This window comes from Diabrotica undecimpunctata, chromosome 6, assembly GCF_040954645.1.
Source record: "Diabrotica undecimpunctata isolate CICGRU chromosome 6, icDiaUnde3, whole genome shotgun sequence".
NCBI classification, from domain to species: Eukaryota; Metazoa; Arthropoda; class Insecta; order Coleoptera; family Chrysomelidae; genus Diabrotica; species Diabrotica undecimpunctata.
Window position 1 is genome coordinate 100,780,980 of NC_092808.1, and position 27,701 is coordinate 100,808,680.

General features: G+C 33.5%; 1 protein-coding gene across 3 annotated transcripts in view; it reads right to left on the minus strand.

Annotated features, from left to right (window-relative positions):
* Window positions 1–27,701, minus strand: part of LOC140443641 (aquaporin-like) — a 131,296-nt gene that overhangs the window by 20,495 nt on the left and 83,100 nt on the right. For all 3 annotated transcript variants that reach the window (XM_072534998.1, XM_072534999.1, XM_072535000.1), the window contains exon 2: window positions 21,717–21,910. In XM_072534998.1, the coding sequence (XP_072391099.1) occupies window positions 21,717–21,910 (194 nt within the window). The remainder of the gene's footprint in view (window positions 1–21,716; window positions 21,911–27,701) is intronic.

Here is a 27,701-nt window from a genome sequence, read left to right on the forward strand (position 1 = left end):
TAATTCCTCTGTTGTTAAAGAATTTAATGATATCTCCTTCTTTGTGTGTGGTGCAAAGTTTTCCAATATTCCAATCAATAGGGAGGGATTTGGGTGTCCATATTTCTTTTATGAGCTACCGTAGTGCCATTATGGTTTCGTAGCCACCATCCCTATGTAGTTCAGCTGGGAGATTATCTATTCCGGGTGATTTGTGGCTAGTCTTTAATTCTTGAAGAATCGTTGGTGGTTCCTCTTCCCTCTCGTCTGTCCCGCTTAACTCTCAAAAGTTCTCTCACTTTTTTGTGTGTGTATTTATCCCTATTTTGGGGTGGTTAAACAGAGTAGTTCGATCCAAGTGTAGAAGTCTTCGAATTTTTTGTTTATCCTCTTTTTCTTCTAGTGCACTCCATTACTGGAAGTTTGTAATCACTACATAAAAATCTATTTTGCACCACTCGTTGGACTTTCATGCCTCTGCAAGTTTTGATATTGCGAAGCCATGACCTGGTTCTTCTTCCTACTCTTCTTTCACCCTCTTATCTTCCCTTTTATTATTATTAATGGCAGGTTATATTTGTCATTTCTCATTATGTGGCCTAGGTACAAGGCCTTTCTTTTTTCAATCGTTGTTATAAGTTCTAACTATCTGTTTATGTCTGTACACCTTTTCCTACTCTTTTTAATTTTTTAATTTATAATGTGTTGTGTCCATGATATTTGCAGCATTCTGCGATAAAGCAACATCTTAAAGGCTTCTAGCCTTCTCATGATATTTAATTTTATTGTCCAGGCTTCAACTTTATACAGCAGGACTGATCATTCAATAACTTTAGTACTGCTCCTAAGTATATAAATTTGTGAACGTGTTCTAAATGAGTATTATAATGAGTCTGCATACCTAATATTGTTAATATATTCATCGTTTATTTTTATACCAATTTCGGCGCCGTTTAGTGCTTGCTTAAATATACACTCAGAGTACAATTTAAAGAGCAATGGAGACATGCCACAGCCTTATCGGACACCTCCTTGTATACGGACGCTTTTAAAAACACTTTTAGTAGTGTAATTGAAATGTTTTAAGGCTGATTTTCTTCGTTACAATAAAGGTTTTGAATTATACAGAGATCTTTTCCGTCTAGCTTTATTTTCTGTAGTTCATACAACAATTTTTAATTCTGGACTGTATTAAAAGCTCTCCGGTGGTCGAGATATACTTTTTTTCGCCGATTAAATCATTTTTGAATGAGTGTTAGATTTGCAAATCGCCTGTCTTGTTCCTAAGGCTTTTCTAAATCCGAACTCAGAGTCACTTATGTCTATTTCACATTTTTTATAAATTCGATTCTGTATTATCTTTAAAAATAGACTAGATTTCTTTGGCATAGCTATGAATTTTGAGCTAAGCCGTTCCCTGGGTATTACACCACTTTCAGAAATACATGTTGTTAAAAAATGTATTAGTAGTTTTATGCTTACAATTCTTTAGACATTGCTTCATTTATTTTATCTGTACGTCTAGCATTGAGGTTCCTTCTCTCTCCTACGTCGACGTCTGTTGCAGTTCAGGTCTGTCATCCGCAAAGGAGTTTTCGATAAATTCCTTCCATACTTGAATTTGTTCGGTTCTTTCTCTAATTATTCTTTCTTTGTTGTCAGCTAGAGTGGGCATATTATTTGTATTGTTATTGGACGTTTCTTTTAATTTTTTATCAAGGTTGAATGTATTATGTTTATTTTCTTTCTAAGTTTTCTATTTTGTCATACAATTCATTTATCCACTTTTATTTTGCTTCTTTAACTTTTGAATTTTTGGTTCTTTGGATTTCTCTATCAAGATATGAGTTGTTTTTGTATTTTTTTTTTCTTCCATGAGTTCCAAAATATCTTCCGTCATCCATTTTTTCCGTTTCTATTCTAAGTTCTTCTGTTTGGACCCCTACTATGGTATTTTTTATGGTTTGCCATATATTTTCTATTTCTTTGTTTTCTGTTATGATTTTTTTTGGGCCTTCACTTCACTTTCGGGTTTGGTTGCAACTTTTTTTGGTTTTGTTTTGTAATATTGTTTTTAGTTTTTATCTGATATTGATAACGACTGGATTATGGTCTGATCCTACGTCCATATCTGGGTAGGTTTTTGCACTCTGGATACGTGATTTAAATCTACAATCAGCAATTTTCTGAGTTTACATTTTATTGTTGTTGATTTTATAGATAATCATTATTTTTGTTTTATTTTTAATGTTTCGAAATGTATGTTTCTCACCAATTACTTCAGTTCATCGTGTACGAACGCAACATCTTTTTCAATTTGTGCTATAAATAATGTACCTATATATATTTTTTTTAATTGCCGTATTGCCAGGCAACGGTGGAGGAAATCTTTTTTGGAGATCTACGTCACGGAACAAGACACCATGGCATCTTTCGGTCGAGTAGGATACTAGGCCAAAAGACCCCAGGGTAGTGCCGGATTAACCGTGTTCTGGCTAAAACCTTAACCACCATTACAGAGAGGTTAATGGAGGCCACTTAATGAACAACTAAAATAAAAAACTAAAAATTTATAAATAACCATACCTATTGTCGTAAATCAGAAAATGTTTCAGACGTTAGTTTCAGATGTTGAAGTTTCAGATTTTAATGTACTTGTATTAAAGATAAATCAAAGACAGAATTCATAACTCCACCTATTAAAATGCTTTCTTTCCACTTATCCAAATCTAGTCTAATTATATATTTACTTCTTCTTCATCAAGTGTCATATTAGAATTATCCGACCTAGGCGATCACCATTATGAACGCTTCTCGACCTTCTGCCACATGGCTGCACATACTATGTATTTACTATATAGGTCAAATAACCTTGGAAATAATATGCACATATTTTTTCATTTTGCACTACGAGGAATCTTATGATGGCTCCATTGTTTTAAACCAAACATTCAACTAGTTTAACCAGGTGATTAGAGATGTTATGCTAACAAAAATAAATCAAAGTACATACTATTGTATAATATTAGAGGCTTTCTTTGTTTGTGCAAATATGGTTTGGGTACCTATTTTAATTTTGTTAACAATTGGTTTTAAAATAAAGAAAAAGAAAACAAGAATAATTTTCGATTAGTAAATTAAGTAAAGTAAGACAAAATTCAGGGATTAATATAAAGAAGCATTTCAATCATCATGATAAGTGGCTCGACAATCCGTTGTGGATTTTGGCCTGCTCACAAAGAAGTCGCCACTCCTGTCGATTCCTGGCAACTTCCCTCCATCTTCTAACCCCTAGAATCTGTAGGTCTTCTTCCACATCATCAATCCATCTCATTCGTGGTCGTCCTCTGCTTCTTGTGCCCTCTGATTTTGAAAATGTTAATCTCTTCGTGTATTCGTGATCTGACATCCTAGCAATGTGTCCAGCCCATCTAAGTCTCTGCACTTTAACGAATTTCACAATATCTGGATCGGTGTATAACTAATACAGTTCAAAGTTGTATCTTCGACGCCATAGCCCATTTTCATTTACGGCCCCAAAACTCTTTCTAAGAATTTTTCTCTCAAAAATACCAAGAAGTCTTTTGCATTTTGAGATAAGATCCACGTTTCAGCCCCATATATCAAAACTGGTCTTACTAAGGTCCTGTATATTAGGCTTTAGTGCACGTTTTATATTTTTATTTTTTAAATGTCTCTGGAGGCCGTGAACAGTTCTGTTTGCTATTGCTATGCGTCTTTTTATTTCGTCGCTTGTCGTGTTTGTTGCGTTTACTAGCGATCCAAGATATGTAAATTCTTTGACTTGCTCAAAGGTATGGTTGTTAATTTGAATTCTTTGTTGGATATTTCGAGGGTTTTTAGAAACCAACATATATTTTCCTCGTTTGCCACAAGTCCTAATTCACTTGCTGCGTCCGCAAGCCTTGTAAAACACTGACCATGTCTCTCATACTTCTGCCCACTATAACTATATCGTCAGCGAATGCGAGAATTTGCGTCGATCTATTAAAAATAGTTCCATTAATTCTAATATTTAATTGTCTGATTGCCTTTTCCAAGGCAATATTAAAGAGAAGACACGCCAGCGCGTCCCTCTGTCTTAGACCATTATTAATGTCAAAGAACGTAGAGTTTTCTCCTTCAATTCTAACACATGAGCTTACGTTTTGCATTGTTAGGTGGGTCAACTTAACTAACTTAGGTGGGATCCCAAAATCTATCATTGCATTATATAATGCAGTTCTTTTCACACTGTGATAGGCTGCTTTGAAGTCAATGAAGAGATGGTGTGTTTCTATGTTATATTCTAGCGACTTTTCTAGAATCTGCCTATGTGCTTGAATTTGATGTGTAGTTGACTTTCCAGCAGTAAATCCGCATTGATATTGACCAGCAATATCCTTTGTAAAATGTTTAAGTCTTTCAGATAATACATTGCCGAAGATCTTATACGCAGATGCTAACAGAGTAATGCCTCTATAGTTCTTACACTCCAGTTGATCCCCCTTTTTATGCAATGGACATATTATTCCCTTCAGCCACTCTTCTGGTACCCATTCATTCTGCCATATAAGTACTATTAGTTTATGGATTGCTGCAAAAAGTTGATCACCACCTTTTTTATACATTTCCGAAGCATTTCAATCGCTAAACTGTATATTCACATTTATGAATGAAAATAATTTATACAGTATAATTAGATTCGCATACGTTTTTATTACGTGGTGTTAAATTATATTTATTTAACTTTTACTCATCGTAATCGGCTACATTTTTGAATAACAATATATAATTAGCATAATGATTATGAAACTAATATTTATTAACGGGAATCAATAAACTTGACCTTCTCGAAAATGCTTTTTCTTCATGAACAAATGTAACAGTGACCGTATTTAGTAAGCTTTGAATGTATATTCAGTAACAATTATCATTCTTTAGCAACTAAAAATATAAGCGAGTAGCCTTAACTTCAATACCTTAGGTTGATAAATATTTAAATATAGTTGCTATTAATGTACAATTTACATACTACCAATCTAAATACGGACAGTTTCGATCATGTAATTAATATTATGAAATATGTGTTTTATTTTGCATAAATATTAACCAACATAATTGATAATATTTAGCCAGCCAAGAATTACTGTACCTATGTATATTTTTTCATACTTAATCGAAATTCACTGTAATTTTAATTTAAAATACGATTTGAAGTTTTGCTTTCCACGTCAAAAATAATTTTTACAATATAAATTATTCATACTATTTTATGTTTTTATTTGAAAATAGAAAAAATTCTTCTAATACCTTCATTTTGTCTGCCTTATCTATAATTAAAATTCAATAGTGTTACTGCTTTTGAGAGTTAAGCGGGACAGCCGAGAGGGAAGAAGCACCAACAACGATTCTTGAAGAATTAAAGACTAGCCACAAATCACCCGGAATAGATAATCTCCCAGCTGAACTACATAAGGATGGTGGCTACGATGCCATAATGGCACCACTGTAGCTCATAAAAGAAATATGGACACACAAATCCCTCCCCAGTGAGTGGAATATTGGAAAAATTTGCACCACACACAAAAAAGGAGACATCATTGAATTCTCTAACAACAGATTAATTACGCTTCTAAATGTAGCGTATAGAATATTTTTTACAGTATTATATCACCGTATGGCACCATGCCCCGTATGCAGAACGAATGGTAGGAAAACTACCAGGCTGGTTTCAGAATCGGTAAATCTGTAATTTTAGAAAAAACACTGGAATATGGCATATATACTCATCACATACATATAGACTATAAAGCAGGCTACAACTCTGTAAATAGAAGAGAAATGTTCAAAGCAATGAAAGAGCTAGGAGTACCAAATCAGTTAACAAACTTAAAAAGCAATATGTATACCACAAATCAAAACCACCAGTTCGATACAGTAAACTCTCTTTTAACGGACACCTTTCTTCGCCGGACACCTACTCTAGACAGACGGGTAAACATCAGAGATAATATAATATATGCACCTGTGCCCTACAACTCCCTTTAACGAACACTCTCAACAACGGATGCGAACAGTAAATAATAACATTTTTTTCCAAATATTTCTTTAACCCGGTAGGTAAATAATCATCAATCATATCAATTACGGAAATAATTATACAATAATAATATTTATACAATACCTATTTACAACACTAGGAATTCTAAGATTTCCTACATGGCGAAACTAAATACTTATTTAATTTTAAAAATTTACTTCATAAATTTATTTTTGCGGTGCTTCTTTTATACTTCTTCCCCGTGATTTGGGCCAATTTTCTATCTCGTTTTATTGTAATCCTTTCTTTTCTGCTTTTTGTCTGACCTGATCTTATCCTATTCTTAGATTCGTTTTTTTTTTGTTATTCTTTCGTCGTTCAGGAGATAGATGAGGACTAAATTGTTTCTGTTGGCTTTAACTTTAACTTTTCTATTATTATGTTAATTTCTATTTTATCTATTCCTTCCTTAGCATTCATTCTTCTTTTGTTTTTTTGTTAGTTTCTATAACTCACTTACATAGATTATTGAAGGTCTTACCGCTTTTTATACACTTGCCTTTTTTAATTCTTTGGATATATTTCCTTTCCTATTTTTCCTGTTTTTTTTATTCTATTGTTTATTTTAGCATTTACTATCCACTTCTGACAATGTTTCGCGATCACTTCCAGCCCCTGTATAAACATACCCATCTAAAATGTCATGGGTTCGGGCCTTAAGTAGTGCCATTGTTTTAGGCCAAGTTTTCATAGTTTTTAAGATATTGACATAGGAAACAAACATTTTCCATGAAAACCAATAAGCATTTCATCAATGAAAATTTAAAGTAGTCCCAAGAACGCTACTCAAAAAATACAAACAATATTTTAAAGTCTTTTACTTTATGTCCGAATTTTCATTATCAATAAGGCGAATAGAATTAAACTATTGGGAGAATGTTTTTGTTTGCAAGTAACAAAACATACTAGCTTATTTAATTTTTATTTTAAAACAATTTCCAAAGTAGAAAGGTCAAATATAACTTTTTTAAAATAAAATTGTGGTTTATTTTTATTAAATAAAGTAGTTAATATAAAAATGTCACAAAAAATGATTTTAAACCACCACAAGAAAAAAAATGTGAATGAAATAGAAAAAGTTGTAATACAGAAGCAAAGAAGCTATTAAGAATTAAAAAAAAAATTTAAAAGGTCTTAATTCTTAACACCAATTCTCCTGAAGAAGAAAAGAATGAATTCTATGAGAAACTTAAAGAATTGTACGAAGAAATACCAAAGAACGACATACTAATCCTGTTAGGAGACTTCAACGCAAAGATAGGGAAAGAAGACACGAACAGAGAAATCGCAGGAAAAGAAACGATCCATCAAAATAAGAATAACAATGGCAGGAGAATATGTAATGTAGCAGCAGCAACCAATACTTTTATTATTAGCACTCAATTCAAGCACAAAAAAGAGCACAAAGTAACGTGGCTAATACCTGGAACAACAGATGGAAACCAAATAGACCACATCCTAATCTCAAAAAAATGGAGAACAATTTTACAGAATGTAAGGTCTTACAGGGGAGCCAATGCTGATTCGGATCACATTTTGGTGATAGGCGACATGAAATTGAAGATACTTAAAGATAAAGACGACAGAAAGAAAAGATAGAGGTGGAATCGGTCGAAACTAAATACAGATAATGCAAACAGAAAATTCTGCACTAAATTGGAAGAAAACTACTAGTCTTAAAACCATCGAACATAGATAAAACTTAGGAAGACATAAAAGATAGTATCTTAACAAGAGCAGAGGAGACGATAGGACTAATGGAAGACAATAAAAGAAAGGATTGATACGATGAAGAATGCGAGCAAGCTAGTAAAGACAAGGACAAAGCAAGACACAGGTGGGTAGCCAAAGGGAAACAAGAAGATCTCCTACACTATAAAGAAAAAGAAGAAAGAGTCAGACAAATGCTGCAAAACAAAAAAGAAGAAATGGATCGAAGAATTACTGCAGGAACTCGAAGCCAATAGTAATGACAATGCAAGACTATACAAATACATAAAATCACAGAGAAAAAAGAGATACCGGCAAATATTGGAAAAATGGAATGGGAAACACACTATAGAGAACTGTTTAAAAAGAAAGACGATGCTGAAAACGAAGAAAATGAAGAACAAACAGAAAATAGGAATGGAGAACAATCAGAGCCTCCCTTACAGCGAAGTATTGGCGACCATAAACAGATTAAAGACAAGGAAAGCAGCAGGACCAGATGACATTATAAATGAGTTCTTCAAGAAAGGGGGAGAGGAACTAGCCCACAGAATCCACAACCTAATAGAATAAATATGGAAAGAAGAACGCATGCCGAACGACTGGAATTGTGGTCTGACAACTGCACTATGAACATGAAATGCACTAACTACAGGTGAATCACGTTATTAAATACAATGTACAAAATATTAACTAATTTGATCAGACAAAGAATAGAAAAAGAAACTAGAACAAAAATAGGTGAATACCAACATAAACTCAGAGAGGGTAAGTCAACAATAGATGCAATACACATTGTAACACGAATCGTCGAAAAAAGTTACGAGCACGGAATAGATCTACAGATACTGTTTATTGACTACAAGCAAGCTTATGACAGTGTACTAAGGGAGGAGCTAATTAAGGATATGAATCAATTAGGCATCCAAGAAAAACTAATAAGTCTCACGAAAAAGGCCCGTCAGATGAAGTACAAATGGAAGTAGGTGTCAGACAGGAAGACTCCCTGTCAACAACATTATTTAACATTGCCATAGAGGGGGCAGTAAGAGCAGCAAAAATTATGGGAACGATTATCGAATCTTCAGCCCAACTGATAGCGCATGCCGACGATATTACATTGGTTACTAGAGATTTAAAAACCATGCAGAACATAATATTAATACTAGATAAAGAAGCAAAGAAGAGAGGGCTAGTAATAAACCAAAGCAAAACGAAATACCTCAAGTGTTCAAGAGAGAATATGAACATAGAGAAAGAAATTAAGCTTGGTGCATATACATTTGAAAGAGTACACCGTTTCAAATACCTGGGAGTGATGGAGAATGACAGAAATGATAGAACGGATGAAATAAATGAACGCATCCTACTGGGTAATAAAACCTACTGGAACTACCAAAAATTCCTGAAAAAAAAGCACATTAGTAAGAAAACCAAATTAAAAATTTACAAGACTGCAATCAGGCCAGTGATCACCTATGGTGCAGAGACGATGTGCCTAACACAAAAAGATGAAATGAGGTTAGAAATCTTAGAGAGAAAGATAATTCGACGAACAATGGGACCGGTGAGGATAAGTGTAGGCGAATTTAGAAGATTAACCAATGGAGAAATTAAAGAAGTCATCGAGGGTGAAGATATAATCAAGTTCGTGAAGACGCAAAGGCTCAGGTGGCTGGGACACACAGAAAGAGCTAACCTAGACTCTACGCTAAAGCGAATAACTGGATGGAGACCAACAACAAAGAGACCAAAAGGGGAGACCCAAAACAACATGGAGAGATCAAGTCTTAGGAGACATAAAGAAGCTGAGAATCTACAATTGGAAGGAGCGCTGTAAGGACCGGAAAGAATGGAGGAAATTTGTAGACAGGGCCAAGTCACAGACGCTGCTATAATAATAAAAAAAAACAACAGCGGACTGATTCTCCGCAATAAATGAATCAGAGAGCCCAAAAGGGCGGCAAACACTCCGCCAGGAGTGAATAAACCATGATGATGATGATAACACCAATTCTAAGAACCTTTTTTATACCATAGTAGTAGAACAAGCTGTCTTCTAGACCATTTTGGTAACCATGCCATTAAGGTCTCATTATCTCATCATTAAGATGATTATCATTTCACCTTGAAGTATGCAAGAAGTGCCAAGAAATCCACGAAGTGATCAAAAATGAATAGACGGTTGTAAGACTATGTATACCGAGTGTACACCTATCCACTTATCTATTAATATTTACTTCTCTTCCAGACAATTATACAGTATCTCAAATGAGTGACGGCTAATGACCAGAGAATAGATGAAGAAGTGCAAGAAATGGTGGTCTAAATGACTAGAGAATTTACTTTATGTGGTAAATGCAAAATTCATCGCTTATTGCTTCATCTCTTTTGTAAAAAACAAATATTTTTCTGTAAGATTCTTAATTGTTGCCAACTATTTTGTGGATTTTTAAACACAGCTAAAAGTGTTTTAGCTGTAGCGTAAATCTTTACAAATACGAAACAAATATCAATATATTCTGTTTGTAGATAGAGAAATTCACAATCTCCTAACTCTATTAATGACTCCTTTCCCTTCCAGTTTCCAAAAATCAATAATCTTACATAAAAATTGTTTTAGAAAAATATAGCTAAATGTTTGTCTCTTTAATCATTACAGGATATCCCCCAAACATTTAAAAATCAGACTAGGCACGATAAAATTTGGCTAGGCAATTCAATACTCACAATTTTCGGTGTATCTCTTAAAATATTGAGAAAAAGTGAAATCGCTTCAAAAGACGTTTATAAGGTTGTGTGAGTCTATAAGATTATGCCTGACCAACTTAAGAACATTTGTTACCGAACAATACAAAACAGGGAGCCTAAGAAATATTACGACAATTGAATACAGGGTGTTTCAGAAAGGTATGTCATAAATTAAATCACGCATTCCGGGGACAAAAATAAATTGATTGAATCCAACTTACCTTAGTACAAAATTATACACAAAAAAAGTTACAGCCCTTTGAATTTTCAAAATAAAAATTGTTTTTTTGCATTATCTCCTAAACTACTTGACATTTTGTAATACAAATGGACACATTACTTTCGTGTTCTGAAAGCATTTTTCATACAAAAAAAAAACAACAAAATCTAAGCGCACAGAAAACCCCATAAGGGGGGTGTGCAGTAGGTAGGATCGAAAAAAACGTTTTTTCGAATTTGATAATGGCCCGGGTGGCAAAAGTTGCCATTCATAAAAGTAAGTTTTTTGCCAAAAAAATTTTTTTTTAATCAACCCCTTCAGGTGCCCCAACCCCCTAAAAAAAAGTTTTTTTTTTGGAAAAATTTTTCGATACGGCCCTACGTGTAAACTCTTCTTGAATGTTTAAAAAGTGTGTGTTCAAAAATTGGAGGCACTCGGAACATTTTTCTCGGAACTCTTTACGTAACTGGATACCCAGTTACGTAAAGAAATATGTGTTTTTATTTATTTTGACTTTCAAATATATTTTGGTTACTTTTCACATTATTTCGTTTTATTCAAGTTAATTAAATTTCTATAGTTAAAAATATTATAATAGTTGCTTTTGTTTCAGATACCAAACAAAGTAAAATGAGCGCAAGAACACCTACCAGGAAAACCACCCTTTGTCCTATCTTTGCAACCCTTGCCGAGATGTCCCAGCTAAGACTTCCCACGAATGCGGATATAATTCGACACTACTTGTTTGTCAGGAATGAGAAAAAAGGCATCATGACAGGCAAAGATCCACCAGCTTCAATAATAGCAACAGAAACTGCAAACACTCTAGTGAACATCTGGAAGAAGTCATCGGTTCCAACAATTACATTTAAAAAAGTTACTGAGAAAGTAAAAAAATGGAATACTGACTATAGGACTCTACTCAAACCATATAAGGGCAGGCAGCAATCTGAAAGCTACACAAAGAAGCTTACAGATTTAAAACTTAGCTGGGAGGAAACTCTCTTTGATATTGCTAGTTGTAAATGTAAAGACCTCAACGATTGCCATTGCTCCAAAGAGAAGAAGATTCCAGTACAAGAAAGGGAATTTGTAACAGATCAGCGAACTACCAGAAACCTAGTCATATGATCAATTGATGTAGCATCATCCAGGAAATTAGCAATAAGAAACCAAAGAATGATGGAACGATCTCAAGAACATGAAGAACAATTTGAAAAACGCCCAAAATTAAAGTCTAGAGATACTGCATCTGAGCCAGGAGACTCTGAGAATGAGACTAGGACTGATCCTGGAAAGTTGTCTGACTCTGATCCCCAGCCCTGTTGTTCTTCCACATCTGAAAACGTTACAAATTTGCAAATGAGGGTAAATCTCACAGCTTTTGCTAGGGAGTGCGATCGTTACGGTGTTTCAGACAGAAGCGCTGCATCACTTTCTTCCGCTCTGTTACAAGATTGGGGCATCATTAATGAACAGGACACTTCCAAAATAATAGATCGAAATAAAGTTCGTCGGGAAAGGGAAAAGCACAGGAAAGAATTGCAAATTGAGAACATGGAGGTAGTAGAAGCATTATATTTTGATGGACGGAAGGATAAATCCCTGACACAAACTAAGAAGGGCGATAAGTATTACTATAGTATCATCACAGAGGAACATATATCCTTGGTAAAAGAGCCAGGTTCCATTTACCTCGGCCATTTAGCCGTATCGTCTGGATCAGCTGTCGTCATCAAAGATGCAATATTGGATTTCTTTAATAGAAAAGAAGTATCGACTGAATCGTTAATAGCAGTTGGATGTGATGGTACCAATGTCAACACAGGGACAAACGCAGGAATAATAAGACTACTAGAAATTGCCCTAAATCGCCCTCTTTAGTGGTTTATTTGCATGTTACATCTAAACGAACTTCCGTTACGCCACCTTTTAATCCAACTTGATGGTGTTACTCAAGGTCCGAAAGCTTTTTCTGGTGCCATTGGAAAATCAATACAAGCTTGTGAAACCCTCCCTTTAGTCAGATTCTCGAAAATTGTGAGTAACACTATTCCTGATTTAGATAGAAAGATTTTGAGTAATGATCAGCAATATTTGTATGATATGTTGCATGCAGTATCATCTGGAGAATGCAGCGAAGACCTTGCGAGGATTAAACCAGGACCAGTCGTACATTTAAGATGGGTGACAACGGCGAGTAGAATCCTTCGGTTATATGTCGCATCGGAGCATCCCTCCGAAAATCTGGTACACTTAGCTAAATTTATCATGAAAGTATATGGTCCATTATGGTTCAGTATCAAATGTAAGCCATTGTGTACTGAAGGTCCACGACATTTGTGGAGATTGATTGCATATTCAAGATATATGCCGACTGATTTAAGGAAGATAGTAGATGTAGACAATTTCGCGTACCGCCTTTAAACATGCAGGCAGAGGATTATACAGATATAATTTACTGGTATAAAACAGATAGGTCAGAACCACTAATAATAAAGCACGTCTCCGACGAGGACCTGGAAAGTTTTGTATCTGGTCAAGAAACTGCAGCACCCTTTCTAGATTTGTCCAAGTTCCCCTGCCACACTCAGGCCACTGAAAGATGTGTACATTTAGTTACAGAGGCATCATCTAAAGTTTGTGGAGAGGAAAAACGAGATGGTTTCATAAAATCTCGAATCGAGTCCAGGAAGCTAATGAAATCATTTAATTCTAAGTCAGAATTTAAGTTTAAATAACCTTTTGTTCCTTTTAATAATAATATACGTTATAAGTTAAATATTTGTTAATAATAACATATTTTTTGTAAATCGGTACACGTTCCTTTTAAGGTAAATACGTTTTGGCAGCTTAAGTGTTTTGTTGAATTGTTAGTTTTATTTTTCTTACCTACATTATTGTTCCTACACTCACTTTTAATATTTAATATTACCTTATAGAAATGTAACGAGTCGTATTACCGTCAATAAATGTATTATTCCGTTAATTTGTTTAGATTTCAGCTAAAATTGTATTATCTATATGAAATAGGATTTTTTTATTTTCCGTTAGGTCTTTGGGGCACCTCCAAAAATGTTCCGAGAGCCTCCAAATTTTAAACACAAACTTTTTAAACATTCAAGAAGTGTTTACATATAGGGCCGTATCGAAAAATTAAAAAAAAATTTTTTTTAGGAGGTTGAGGCACCTGAAGGGGTTGATGTAAAATAAAATTTTTTTGGCAAAAAACTTACTTTTATGAATGGCAACTTTTGCCACAAGGGCCATTATCAAATTCGAAAAAAAGTTTTTTTCGATCCATCCTAGTGTGCAGCCCTAAATTCTCCCAAACTTTTGAGTACGTTCAAATCTAATGAATTTTGTAGAATCATTAGTTTAACACATTATTTTTAAAACTTTTTTTCCTTTTATCACTTTTTCGAAAAACTAGTTTTTTCTTAGTTGGCCATAAAATTACAATTAGTTTCTACGGATACAATAATTACAAACAGTTCCATCAATAATAGTCAATAATTTGAAGCTATCATTTATTGTGTGAATAAGATTAATATTAAAAATTTTGATATTACAATGGCCTACACATTTCAGGAAATAGCAGATATGCATTTAACTTTGGGTAAGTTGGATCAGATTAAATTATGATTTCAATAAACTATCGGGAATATCGTAGGTGAATGTCAAGGAAATAGTGCAGCAGCCGCAAGGCGTTATGCAGTAAAATACCGCAATCGAAATACACCCGATAGACGATTATTTCTGACCATTGATCGTCGTTTACGGGAAACGGGTACATTCCAACCGCAAGTTGCTGGCAATAGTGGTCGTCCAATAATGGATGCAACTGATGAAGACATTTTAAAAATCATTAAAGAAGTCCCTGAAACAAGTACAAGGGTAATAGCTGCTCAACTAAATGTTCCTCACTTAAGGGTTTGGAGGCGTTTGAAGGATCAGCTGCTTAAACCCTATTACTTAACAACGGTTCAAGAGTTATTGGTTGAAGATTATCCTAAAAGGATTGGATTTTGCGATTGGTTGTTAATGGAAAACACTCGAAATGTTAATTTTATTAGAAATATTTTGTTTGCCGACGAGGCTACCGTCAGTAGAAATGAAATACCAAACCATTATAACGAGCACATTTGGGCCGACGAAAATCCTCAAGCCAAAAAAACGATCCATCACCAAAGGACTTTCAAAGTGAATGTTTGGGCAGGAATTGTGGATAACAATGTAATAGGCCCAGTATTTCTTCCCAACAATTTAACTGGTGATAATTATTTGCAGTTCTTGTCAAACGATTTACAAGAGTATTTGGAAGAAGTAAATACTGCAATAAGGCAAAATATGTGGTTTCTACAAGATGGCGCTCCACCGCATTATAGTAATGAAGTTCGGAAATACCTTTGCAGGCAGTATCCTGATCGGTGGATTGGAAGGGGTCGTGACGCACCTATTTCTTGGCCACCCAGGCAAGTCCAGGTCTTAACCCCATGGACTTTTGCTTTTGTTGGTTTATGAAAGAGAAAGTGTATTTTGTAACAATAGAGAACCAACAACAATTGAGGGTTAGATTAATTAAAGCTGCAAATCAATTTCGTCAGAAAATATAATTTTTCAGCGCATTGAGTTTTCCTTATTAAAACGATACCAAACGCGTATTGAAGAAAAGGTGGTCATTCTGAACATTTATTGTAATATCATAGAAGTTATAGACATTTTTTGTACTTCGTCGTCCTAATCTGTAAACTGCGTAACTCCATAATTTTCTGAGAATGAGTTATTACTGCCATCTTTCAAAAAGTACCAACTTATCGTTTAGAAGAGGAGGCAGTGCATATTTCTACCAGATAAGTACATAGCGACCTCTTTGTATACACCGTCTCTCCCTTGCCGCCAAATTTAGTACGAAAAATTAGTAACTCCTTAGTTTGTCGTAGAATATACCACACGTCTGACCTATCTCTGTTTTGAAAGTGTTGTTCACTGTTATTTTGAAATATTTTTAAAAAAAAGTTGGTGGTAAGTAGTATTAAATAATTATTAAACAATATACAAATATTAGTGATATGTTTATCTAAAAAATATTTCCGTTTTACCATCCAATCTTTTAAAATGGGATAGTATTCGTATTAGTCATATTGCTATAAATATGTGGATTTACGAAGTTTTCGGAAATCGATTATCTTGTTATTATTATTTCAATTTTGACAAAATACAATATTCTCTTTATATCGAAAGCAATCAGAGAATCAGAGATAAAGTAAAGGTTTATTCTAAAGAGATGTATGGATAAAAAAATTATTTTTCTTCTTCTTAGAGTACCGTTTTCCTACGGAGGTTGGCAATCATAATGGCTATTTTTATTTTTGAGCTTGCTGCTCTAAATAAATTAATCGATCTGCATTGATACCAATCACGTAGATTCTTCAACCATGAGTTCTGCCTTCGGCCAACAGATCTTCTTCATCGAATCTTTCCATGTATGATGAGTCTCAAAATTTCTTATTTTGGTCCCCTCATCACGAGGCCTAGTATTAGTATTTCTCTATATCCGTGGTATTTCTCTAGATTTATTCTTTTAGGTATTGGATGTTTAGTTTTCTATTAAGTCGCCAAATTTCTTTGGCTACTCATAACAGAAGTTATTGAATGTATACAATATATCAGAAAAAATCAAATTAATAAAACATTTGGACTTATTTTTTTCGTATATTTTTTAAATAGATAAATTAATATAAAACACAAAACTGAAAAGCCTTTTTTTAGGCTTGAACAATGAACTCCAATTCAAGGTAAATGTAATGTTTACAGTTGGCACTAAACGCAGATTTACCAGATAATTTCGTGTAACAACTTTGTGTAATTTGGAAAATATTCCAATAGTATTTATTTCTTTAAACGAAGAGTTACCAGGTAATGACGAGATAATACAAGTTTTGACGAGCTTTACGGATGTTCCGGTAAATATCAAGGAAAGCAGATGCGAGCAAGAAATTATAGAAAACGAAAATGAATTAGCCGAATCGGATAACAGACAGTCAGATTTGGAAACTGAAGTTGAGGGCAAAAATGTAATCAATAAGAGAAAAAGAGTAAAAAGATGTCAAGTGAATTAACAGAATTCGAGTGACCCTTAAACACAACGAAATATAATGAAAAATAGATGTGATTGTAAACTGAGTAAAGGAAACAGTAAGATAAATTGCGGATTGTTAACGGAGCTGCAACGTGAAATAATATTTAGAAGATTTTGGGAATTTACTTGGAAAGAGAAAAGAATAATTGTAAAGAAAACCTTTTTAAATCAGAATCTCATTACTGCCGTGCCAGCTCATCTACATTGTATTTGAAATCAGTATGGGAATCGAAATGGCAGTTATATAAATTTTATGAGGATAGTTGCAAAGAGAACAATGCATCTGCTCTATCGTATGCAACGTTCTCAAAAATGTTTGATGGGCAAAATTTATTACTATATTCTCCTAAAAAAGATCGCTGTGATGTCTACATTGGATACGAAAGTAAAAGCATTGAACAAGATCAATTTGATTTGCATATGACCTTAAAAAGTGAAGCTAGAGATAAATTACACAAATACACTAAATCTAAACACACAGTGTTTTCTATGGACTTGCAGTCTGTATTATTGTCACCTAAATCGAATGTTTCGTTCATGTATTACAAATTGGCAGTACACAATTTTACATTTTATAATAATAAAGATAACAAAGGACTTTGCTTTTTGTGGAATGAATGTGAAGGGGACTTGACTGCCAATGAGTTTTTAACAATAATTGTCTATTTCATCTCTAACCTATTAAAAACGTCTGCACCATCTAACACCATAATATTGTACAGCCACGATTGTAACTACCAAAATAGAAACTGCATTCTGGCAAACAGCTTGTTAAATCTTGCCTGTGAAGAAAATATAGAAATTATTCAGAAATTTTTTTTAACCTTCGTCTTCCCGGGTGGGGTACAGCTGTACCCCAGATACACATTTTTTGTAATATTTGGTTTAAATGCGATGGTTACACGTATTTAGTTTCCCTGTCGCGAAGTAGCGATAAGTACTAGTATATTTTTACTTCGATTTTGTTATACTGTAGTGTTGGCTTTTTGCATCCGCCGAACTTTGAAAATGCCATCAAGATTTATCTAAAGCCGAATTAGAGCGACTTATGTTTGCGGAGTCTGACGATGAATTGGAAGATGATATCATAGTGTTCTCTGAAGGCAAAGATAGTGATATGGAGCCAGAAATCATTGAAAAATTGTCTGACGTCATTGAAGCCGATAATGAAAATGTTCAGCAAATTACAAATCAAGCAAACGTAAGAAAAGAGCCTGTCAATCCAACGTATATATCTAAAGAGGGTATGCATTGGTCAAAAATACTTTATCCTCAGACACGAAGAATTGTAAAAAATATTTTGAAGAAACAAGCAGGTCTCACTACGTATAGTTCGAATTTTACCACTAGAATTGAAGCACTTTCGTTGTTTTTCTCAGACGATCTTTTAGGAATTATAGTACCTCAAACAAATAATAAAGCCGAACAGGTAAATATCTTTATTTGATAATACCTATCAGTTTGCATCTGACAAATCATCAGATTTGAATAAACGGATTGTAATGTCATGGGTAATTTTTTTTCGATCATAAACAAATGGAACGAAACAAATCCAAATAAACCAGCACGTACTTGACAGCTAACAGATCATATAGAGATTCGCGCTTATTTAGGACTTCTGCTTATTCAAGGAGCACTTCAAGCTACAAAAGAGCCCCAAAAAATGTTATGGTGTACCGATAGAAAATACGCTAGGCCTATTATTCCGGCAACTATGTCACGTAATAGATTTCAGTTGCTTACAGCATTTATTCGTTTCGATGACTATTCTACCAGAGCTGAGCGTAAAGCGCATGATAAACTCGCACCTATTAGAGAGCTGTTCGATACTTTTGTGAAAAATTGTACTATGGCATGTTCACTTGGACCGCATCTTACCATAGATGAACAACTAGTTTCATTCCGAGGGCGATGCCCTTTTCGTGTGTACATGAAAAGCAAGCCTGATAAATATGCCTTAAAGATTTGGGCGATGGCAGACAGCGAAAATGCTTACAGTATGAATTTACAAGTTTATCTTGGAAAATAGAATAACGCACCCAAAAAAATCAAGGTGAAAGAGTCGTCCTTGACCTTATGGAGCCACTTGGCTCTGGATATAGCATAACTATAGATAATTTTTTTACAAGCTTACCACTGGCCGAAAAACTATCAAAAAAAGGATTAAGCCTATGTGGTATAATAATCTGCGTAAAAATAAAGCATGTATTCCCAACGAGTTGCTACCCAAATTGTTCAAGCCTGTTCATTCTAGTATGTTTGCTTTTTCGAAAGACCATACTATGGTTTCTTATGTTACCAGCAAAGGCAAATCGGTTATTTTATTATCCAATGAACATCATGATGATGCTGTTGCCGATGAAACATTAAATAACAAGCCAGATAATATACTGCACTTTAATCATACAAAAGGTGCAGTAGATACCACAGATAAGATGGTAAAGCAATACTCTGCTCGTAGTATATGCAACCGATGGCCAAAGGCAGTGTTTGGCCAAACATTGGATATTTCTGGCCTGAACGGTTACATCTTATGGTGTATCAAATACCCGGGTTCATCTAGAGAAAAAGATGATAGAAGTAATTTTTTACTAAATCTAGGAGAAGCTTTAGTTAAAGAAAATATTACCAGGCGATCTAATGAGGGAGTACGATTGAGTAAGACGTTGAAGCAGTACATGCAAGATGTCGTTCCAGAGTTGGTGCTGGTAAAGATGCAAATGGAAGCAGCCTGTGAACGATCTTCAAGTGGACGGTGCTACTTATGTAGTCGAAATAAAGATCGTAAATCAAGGCAATTTTGTAAGCAGTGTAAAAATTTTTTTATGTGCAGAACACCATATCAAGGAAGTAATTTGCACCCGATGCCAAGAAACTTCAGACTAGTTTTCGGTCCTAAGATTTATTTTTTATTCCTACAGTTAATTTAATTAAATGATGAAAATTATTTTTTTGTTCGATATACCCTTTGATGTAATAAATATGTGTTAGTTTAAGATTTTATTTCATTTTCTTATAATAAAAATTAAATATACGCATTTTTTCCTTTGGGGTACAAATGGAACCCACATGGGACTCCACGTAATTTTACCGACGTGGAAAGCCGAAGGTTAAAGGTAAATGGAAGTTAATTCTGTTTATTCAACAATTGAGAGAAAATTAAAGAAAAGAACATTAATGTACCAGCAGATTATATTTCTTTTTGTGAAACTGCCTGCAAAGACCCTTATTACGTGAAATATTTGAACTATACATGTAAAAAAATGGACTTAAATTACCACAGTTCAATCAGAAATGGAAAAATAGTTGGTGACCCCCATGTAACTGATCTGAAATAACTCAAGTACACAAGAAATGGAATTTTTTACAAGTTGACACATTCAGATCAAGAATGGAGAACGTTGGATGTCAGAAGAAATACCAAGTTTGAAGTGATACCATTTGATAATTTACCATCCCTGTACAGAGAAAGAATAAAAATGTCTCTGGAAAAATACAATCATCTTCAAGCTTTAAAAAAAGTATGCTGAATGACTATCACTCATTTTATGATGAGTTACCGCACAAATAAACACTTCGAAAAATGTTTTGTTTATTTTAGTTTATAATGTTTATTTTGATCCTTTTTATTTCTCAAATAAACCTAATTTGTCAGAAATTGTTTGCATTTCTTTTTCATACAATGGTGTCAAGTAGAACCAGAAAACCAGGTTGTTGGTGTTGAATTTAACATTTACTAATGAAACTATATTATTTACATTTTTGAATTTTGCACTAAACTTTCTTGTGTTAGGTATGTACTTTTAATTAAATGAAAAATTCGTATCTCCAAGTTCATGACTAAGAAAACTGCGTATCTCAAAAAAAAGTAAACAAAATATACTATAATTTGACTAACAGTTATAAAAAAGAAACAATCTAGAACCAGGTACAAAAAAATTGGACGAAAATAACACATTTACGTCGCTGGAGATAGTTTTTTGTGTCTCCTGTAAAATTTGGACAAATGGAGTTACGCAGTTTACAGATTAGGTCGACGATGTTAATTCATGTAAGCCATTTATTTAGTTGCACGTAATTTTTTAAAGCTTAATGAAAAGGTAACTCAATAAAAACTGTTTTTTGAAAAAAGTGATGAGAGGCAAAAACATTTTAAAAATAATGTGTTAAACTAATGAAGCCACAAAATTTATTTGATTTGAACGTACTCAAAAGTTTGGGGAAATTTAGGGCTGCACAAGCCCCTTAAAATTTTTCTGTGCGCTTAGATTTTGTTGTTTCTTTTTTATGAAAAATGCTTTCAGATCAAGAAATTAACGTGTCTATTTTTATTACAAAATGTTAAGTAGCTTAGGAGATAATGCAAAAAAAAACAATTTTTATTAGGTAACTTCAAAGGGCTTTAACTTTTTTTGTGTACACTTTTGTACTAAGGTAAGTTGGATTCATTTAATTTATTTTTGTTCCCGGAATGCGTGATTTAATTTATGACACACCTTTTTGAAACACCCTGTATATCACAAGTGGAACCAAACAAGTGATTCTCTAAGCATTCGATAAATGTTTTTTACCTTTCAGCCCAGATTTACCTCCAATTGACACGTTAGTATTACAATTCCTTAAAACTAAATTATATGACATATACTGGTATTACTGGTCTTAATGAAAAGTACTGAATTTATTTTCAAAGATAAATGTTTGTTTAAGTATTTAGATGTGTTAAATAAAATTACCTTTCTTGTTTTTTTTTAACACTACAAAAGAACTATTTTAATAAAACCATAATACATATTGCAATATTCGATACCTACCTGGACTGCTACCATTACAGCTAAACCGAAAGTAAAAGAAATTTGTTCGTGGGGAATTACACCTCCGGAAGCTAAGGAAGATACACAGCCCATGCAACCCAAGAAAACAAGGATAGCTGTTCCTCCAATTTCAGCGGCGCATATTGTTACTCTGTCTTTCGTCGACATATTGTCGGTAAGTTCTATTATTTTTCCTAAAACAAAAAGAGAAGGTAGAGATTAGTTATTATTAAACTTACTATTTTTTAATAAAACGTTTTAAATTTATTGTGTGAAGGTAATTTTATAACTATATGAGCAAACATAAAAATAACATGAATTTAAAATAAATTCTTTGTTAAAACCTCTCTGTTACTCCAGTTGTCAGAGACGAAAATACCACTGAGCCTCTAACAAGTACAGGAATAAGCTAAATTTTGCTGAGAATATCAATTTTGGGACCCCAAAAATGATGCAAAATAGTTCATCCGCTTTTACCCCACATCTTCCCAAAAAATACCACCTCCAAGGGGGAGGGGGATGGAAACGGAAAAAGATTTATTAAAAATCTGTCCGCCGTAGAAAAAAAAATTGTTGCGAAATGTAGCTGAGATAAGTGTAAAGCAAAATGTTTATTAACACTTTTTGTGTAGAGTGAACCGTTCTCTTAGAATCAACGCTTGAAGGGACCGTCGATTTTTAATGTCAGTTACACGCGCGAAATCAATTGTAATAATATATTTGTATCAACTCGACGGTAAAAATTCAATATCCTTTAATCAAAGTGTCCTATGGACAAAAATCAAAATGCGTTTTAAAGGTGAAGTGCGAAACTTTTGTAAGTATTTTTTGTACTTTGCCGCAAATGAAGTAAGTTTTTATAAATATAATAAATTAATAAACGTTGCGCGATTTTTGCCCTTTTTACGATTCTCTTGGAATCTATAAAATTTATTAATTTAATCAACCAGTAACTATGGAATTCCCATTCTTAGATTCTATTCTTCAAAACCTAGTGTATAATAATGAAATTACGTGAACTTTGTTCTCACGAAAAAAAAAAATGGAGTTGTTACATACATTTTGATAAATTAATCGTCGTATCATAATTTATTTATGGAACTGGAATCAACAGGTCAGGACTTATATATCAAAGAAAACACCAATGCTTAGCATTCGCTGACGACATTGTACTGATAGCCAGAAGTAAGCAAGAATTAAAAGAAATAATAAAAAGATTAGAAATGAAAGCGAGAAAGAAAGGGATGTACATAAATGAAGAAAAGACCAAATATATGGAATGGACAGAAAGAGATTACCTACAAGAACAATATCTAACAGATGAAAAAACATATAAATTCGAAGAAGTAAAAATATTCCAGTATTTAGGAGCGACATTCATGAGAAGACCAAATATGAAGGAAGAAATTAAAGCGAGAATTATGGCCGGTAATCGTTGTATTTTTGCACTAAACAATTTATTAAGAAGCAAAAACATATCTAGAAGGGCTAAGAGAAGAATATATAAGACAGTAATAAGACCTATTGTATTATATGCCAGTGAAACATGGACAATGAACAAATCCGAGCAAGTCTTGCTGCAAGTCTGGGAAAGAAAAGTCCTCAGGAAAATATTTGGAGGTAAATTATGGAATGGTATATGGATAAAAAGACCAAATATGGAATTATTGGTTCGGTGTTCGCACACTTTTATGCCTGATGACATTTTATTATAACACGTAAGGACAATATAATAAGATAGACACGAAGAAAAAAGGTAAACAAAATTACCCATAAAATGGCCCATAAATAAGTTAGTCTTTTGTGTCCACAAACAAAAATATAAATATAATAAGCAAATAGATGACAATCCTTAAGGAGACTACCTCTGTCGTAATAAGATCTCAATTATCTCAATGAAATTTATATTAAATTTTTGTTTTTACTATTAATGTTAAAAAGATAATTAATAAAATTATAATAAGATTTTGCCTATTTTTATTGCGGTTAAAAGCTCTTTTTCCTTTTGTATTCTTAATAAAACGTTCTAATTCAAATTAAGAACTCCAGATAAAAGTCACAAAGATGAAAACAAAATAGATCAAATACTAAATATGATAAAAAATTTAGCAATAGAGTTATAAGAATTAAAAACTGATATAAAAGAAGTAAAAACGGAACAAAAACAATACAGAGAAGAAATGAGGGAATTCAAAACTGAACTAGCAGAACTAAAACAAGAGAATAGTGAAATCTGGAAAGAAAATGAACAAATCAAAAAGGATCTGAATGAGACGAAAGGACGCCTTGAAAGGCTGGATAAAATAAGAAAAGAAAATAATGTGATAATACAGGGAATGACAATAGAAACTGGAGATAGAAGAATACTAAAAGAAGTAATAGGAAATTTTATGACAAAAGAGCTAAATATTACAGTAAATATAGAAGAAGCAGTGAAACTAGGAGATAAAACATGTTTGTCAGACTGCCATCAAAGAAGAAAAAACAAATTTATGGAAAACAAAAGTAAACTTGAAAAATAGTGAAAAAAGAAAAAATATATATAAACAATGATTTAACGACAGAGGAATTACAAATACAGAAGGAAATACGAAGAATAGCAAAAGATGAAATAAAGAAAGGTAAACGAGTCCAAATTAAAGCCAACAAACTTATAATAGATGGTCTAGAAAGGAGATGGAATAGAAACACCAACCAGCTGGAGGACCATCATGAAGGTGGTTCAAAAAACTAGCAAGGGATGAGACGATGCATTATTCGTTGACGGACGAGGCAAAGAAACAGGAAATGACTGCAGATAAACCCGGGTACAACAAAAGTGAAATAAAGAAAGATAGACAAGAAAACAAAAATAAAAGACGAAGACAACAGAACAAAAAAAATAAAGAATTGAAAATAAGCACATGGAACATAAGAACTATGCTAGCTCCAGGAAAAATGCTAGAAATAGGAAAAGAACTTAAAAAGTATAAAATAGATATTGCAGCACTGCAAGAGTTACGCTGGGAGGAACAGGGACAGATTGATAAACAAGACTTTACAATGTTATATTCAGGAGGGAAGAAGCAAGGGCAAAAAGGCGTGGGATTCATGATACTAAGGCACCTAAGAGAGAAAATTATAAATTTCAAGCCAATATGCGAAAGGATGGCCTATGTTAGAGTCAACAGCAAACCATTTAATATATCAGTCTTGAATTTATACGCCCCCACAGAAACAAGAAATGCAGACGAAAAAGAAATCTTTTATGATAGGGTCGAAGAGGAGATAGAAAAAATACCCAAACAAGATGTCATATTTGTACTAGGAGACCTCAACGCCCAGATTGGAAAAGAGGACTTTTTACAACAAATTGCAGGAAAGCATACAATACACGAAAACAGGAATGACAATGGGCAAAGACAATGTAACCTAGCAACAAGAACAAATTTGTTAATAAGCTCAAAAAAAATTTGAACACCCTAAAATACATAAGGTAACATGGAGGTCACCAGGTCAGAAAACATATAGTCAAATTGATCACATAATGATTAATAAACGAAAACAATCGTCAATAAAAGATGTAAGGACGTTCAGAGGTGCGTGTGCAGATTCAGACCACTACATGGTCACAGCCACTATAAGACAAAAAGTTAAAATTAAAAAAAAAAACAAAAAAACCAACATAAAAAGTGGAATGTCAATAAAATGAATAATGAAGAAGTAAGAAAAAAATATGAAGAGGCAGTAACAGCTCAAATTAAAGAGAAATATAAAGCAAAAGATATAAACACAGAATGGGAGACGATCAAAAAATCAATAGAAGAAAGTGCAAATATGCAGATAGGTAAAAGTCAGGCTAAAACAAAAAACGGATGGTATAAACAAGAATGTAGAGAAATAACAGGAAAAAAAGTGCAAGCCAGAAATAAATGGCTAAGAACAGATAAAGAGGAAGACAGAGAAGCATATGAAAAATTAAGAAGGAATGCTAAGAAAGTGATAAGGCAAAATAAAAAAAGATGGGTAGACAAAAAAATGCAGGAAATAGAGCAGGAAAGAACAAACAGAAATACGAAAAGTTTTTACAAAAAGATTAAAAAACAAAACAAAAAATACAGGGCAAAACAAACGGAATAAAAAATAGAGAGGGAATAGTGATAATAGAGGACCAAGAATACAAGCAAGTATGGAGAGATTACTACAGAGAGCTCTTGACGGAGGAAACAACAGAAGAAGAAATGCATAACGAGAAGGAAACGGTGCACGAAGAAGAAGCAGAAGAAGTAGATGAAGTAAACATCGAAATTTCAAAAGAACCAACATTAGAGGAATTGGATGAAGTAATACAGAGAAGCAAAAATGGAAAACTCCCTGGTAAAGATGGAATTAATATGGAACTAATAAAATACGGGGGAAGGAAACTAAGATGAAAAATACTGGCACTATTGAAAAATATATGGAAAGAAGAGAAAATGCCAGGAGACTGGGAGGTAGGGCAGATCATAACAGTACATAAAAAGCGAGACCAACAAATCTGTGAAAATTATAGAGGAATAACGTTACTAAATACAGCATATTAAATGTCATGACGGCATTAAACTGCAAGTCTAAGCTCACTAGTAAACCGCGAAGGACACTCTGATGTGCAGACATTCACTGTCGACAAATCACTGACAGCTGCATTACGACTGATTCATCAGACGGTGAGATTTATCCTGTAGCTATTACACTTCCCAATCCAGAGGTGTATTACCATCGTACTCTGGGTAAGTATGGCACAGGAAAAAGTATTGTTGACTTCTGGGGGATTATATTTTTGGTTCGGTGTTCTCACACTTTTATGCCTGATGACATTTTATTATAACACGTAAGGACAATATAATAAGATAGACACGAAGAAAAAAGGTAAACAAAATTACCCATAAAATGACCCATAAATAAGTTTGTCTTTTGTGTCCACAAACAAAAATATAAATATAATAAGCAAATAGATGACAATCCTCAAGGAGACTACCTCTGTCGTAATAAGATCTCAATTACCTCAATGAAATTTATATTAAATTTTTGTTTTTACTATTAATGCTAAAAAGATAATTAATAAAATTATAACATTTTTGCCTATTTTTATTGCGGTTAAAAGCTCTTTTTCTTTTTGTATTCTTAATAAAACGTTCTAATTAGTAACGTGGTCGATCTATTATATAATATGCAGGATTCAACGATTTTGACATTTCGAAAGCCTTAATATTCTTGCAGGAAAATTCTGTGAGAGTCCATGACTCAACTCTGTATAACAGTATAGGAAAGATATAACATCGTAGTACTTTAATAAATCATGACATTTGAATTGCTTAGCCATTTTTTAAAATGCAGATCTTGCTCTCTCTATTCTACATTTGATTTCTAGGAAATGCTCTTAATTTTTATTGACGTTCGTACGCAGGTAGGTGTATATTTTTACCTTTTCTATTCGTTGGCCGTTCACACTTATTCGTTCAAATTGCTGGTTGTTTTTAGATATCATTATACATTTTGTTTTCTTAATGTTTCTTAAAAGATCTTTGACTTCCTTCTGTAATCCTATTCACTATCCCCTAAAGGTCTTCATCACTGTCAACGAATACTCCTGTGTCGTCCGCGTATCTAAAGTTATTGTTATATATTTTCCGTTAATTCGAATTCCGTCTTTTACATACTCTACTACTTCTTGAAACATTTCCTCAGATTATATGTTAAATAGCAGGGATGAGAGTATACTTCAATGTCGTACCTTACGTTTGATTTCGATATCATAGGATTCTCCTACGTCAATTCAGCAATACGTCAACTGAATAGAATACTTTGGAATAACCACATCACCCGAAACACAAAAATTAGGATATACAAAAGTAAATTAGGATATACAAAAGTATCATAGAAAGCATTGCTACATATGGTTCAGAGCTTTGGGTAATAAATAAAAATGACGCATCCAAAATAAAAGCAATGGAAATGAATTATTGG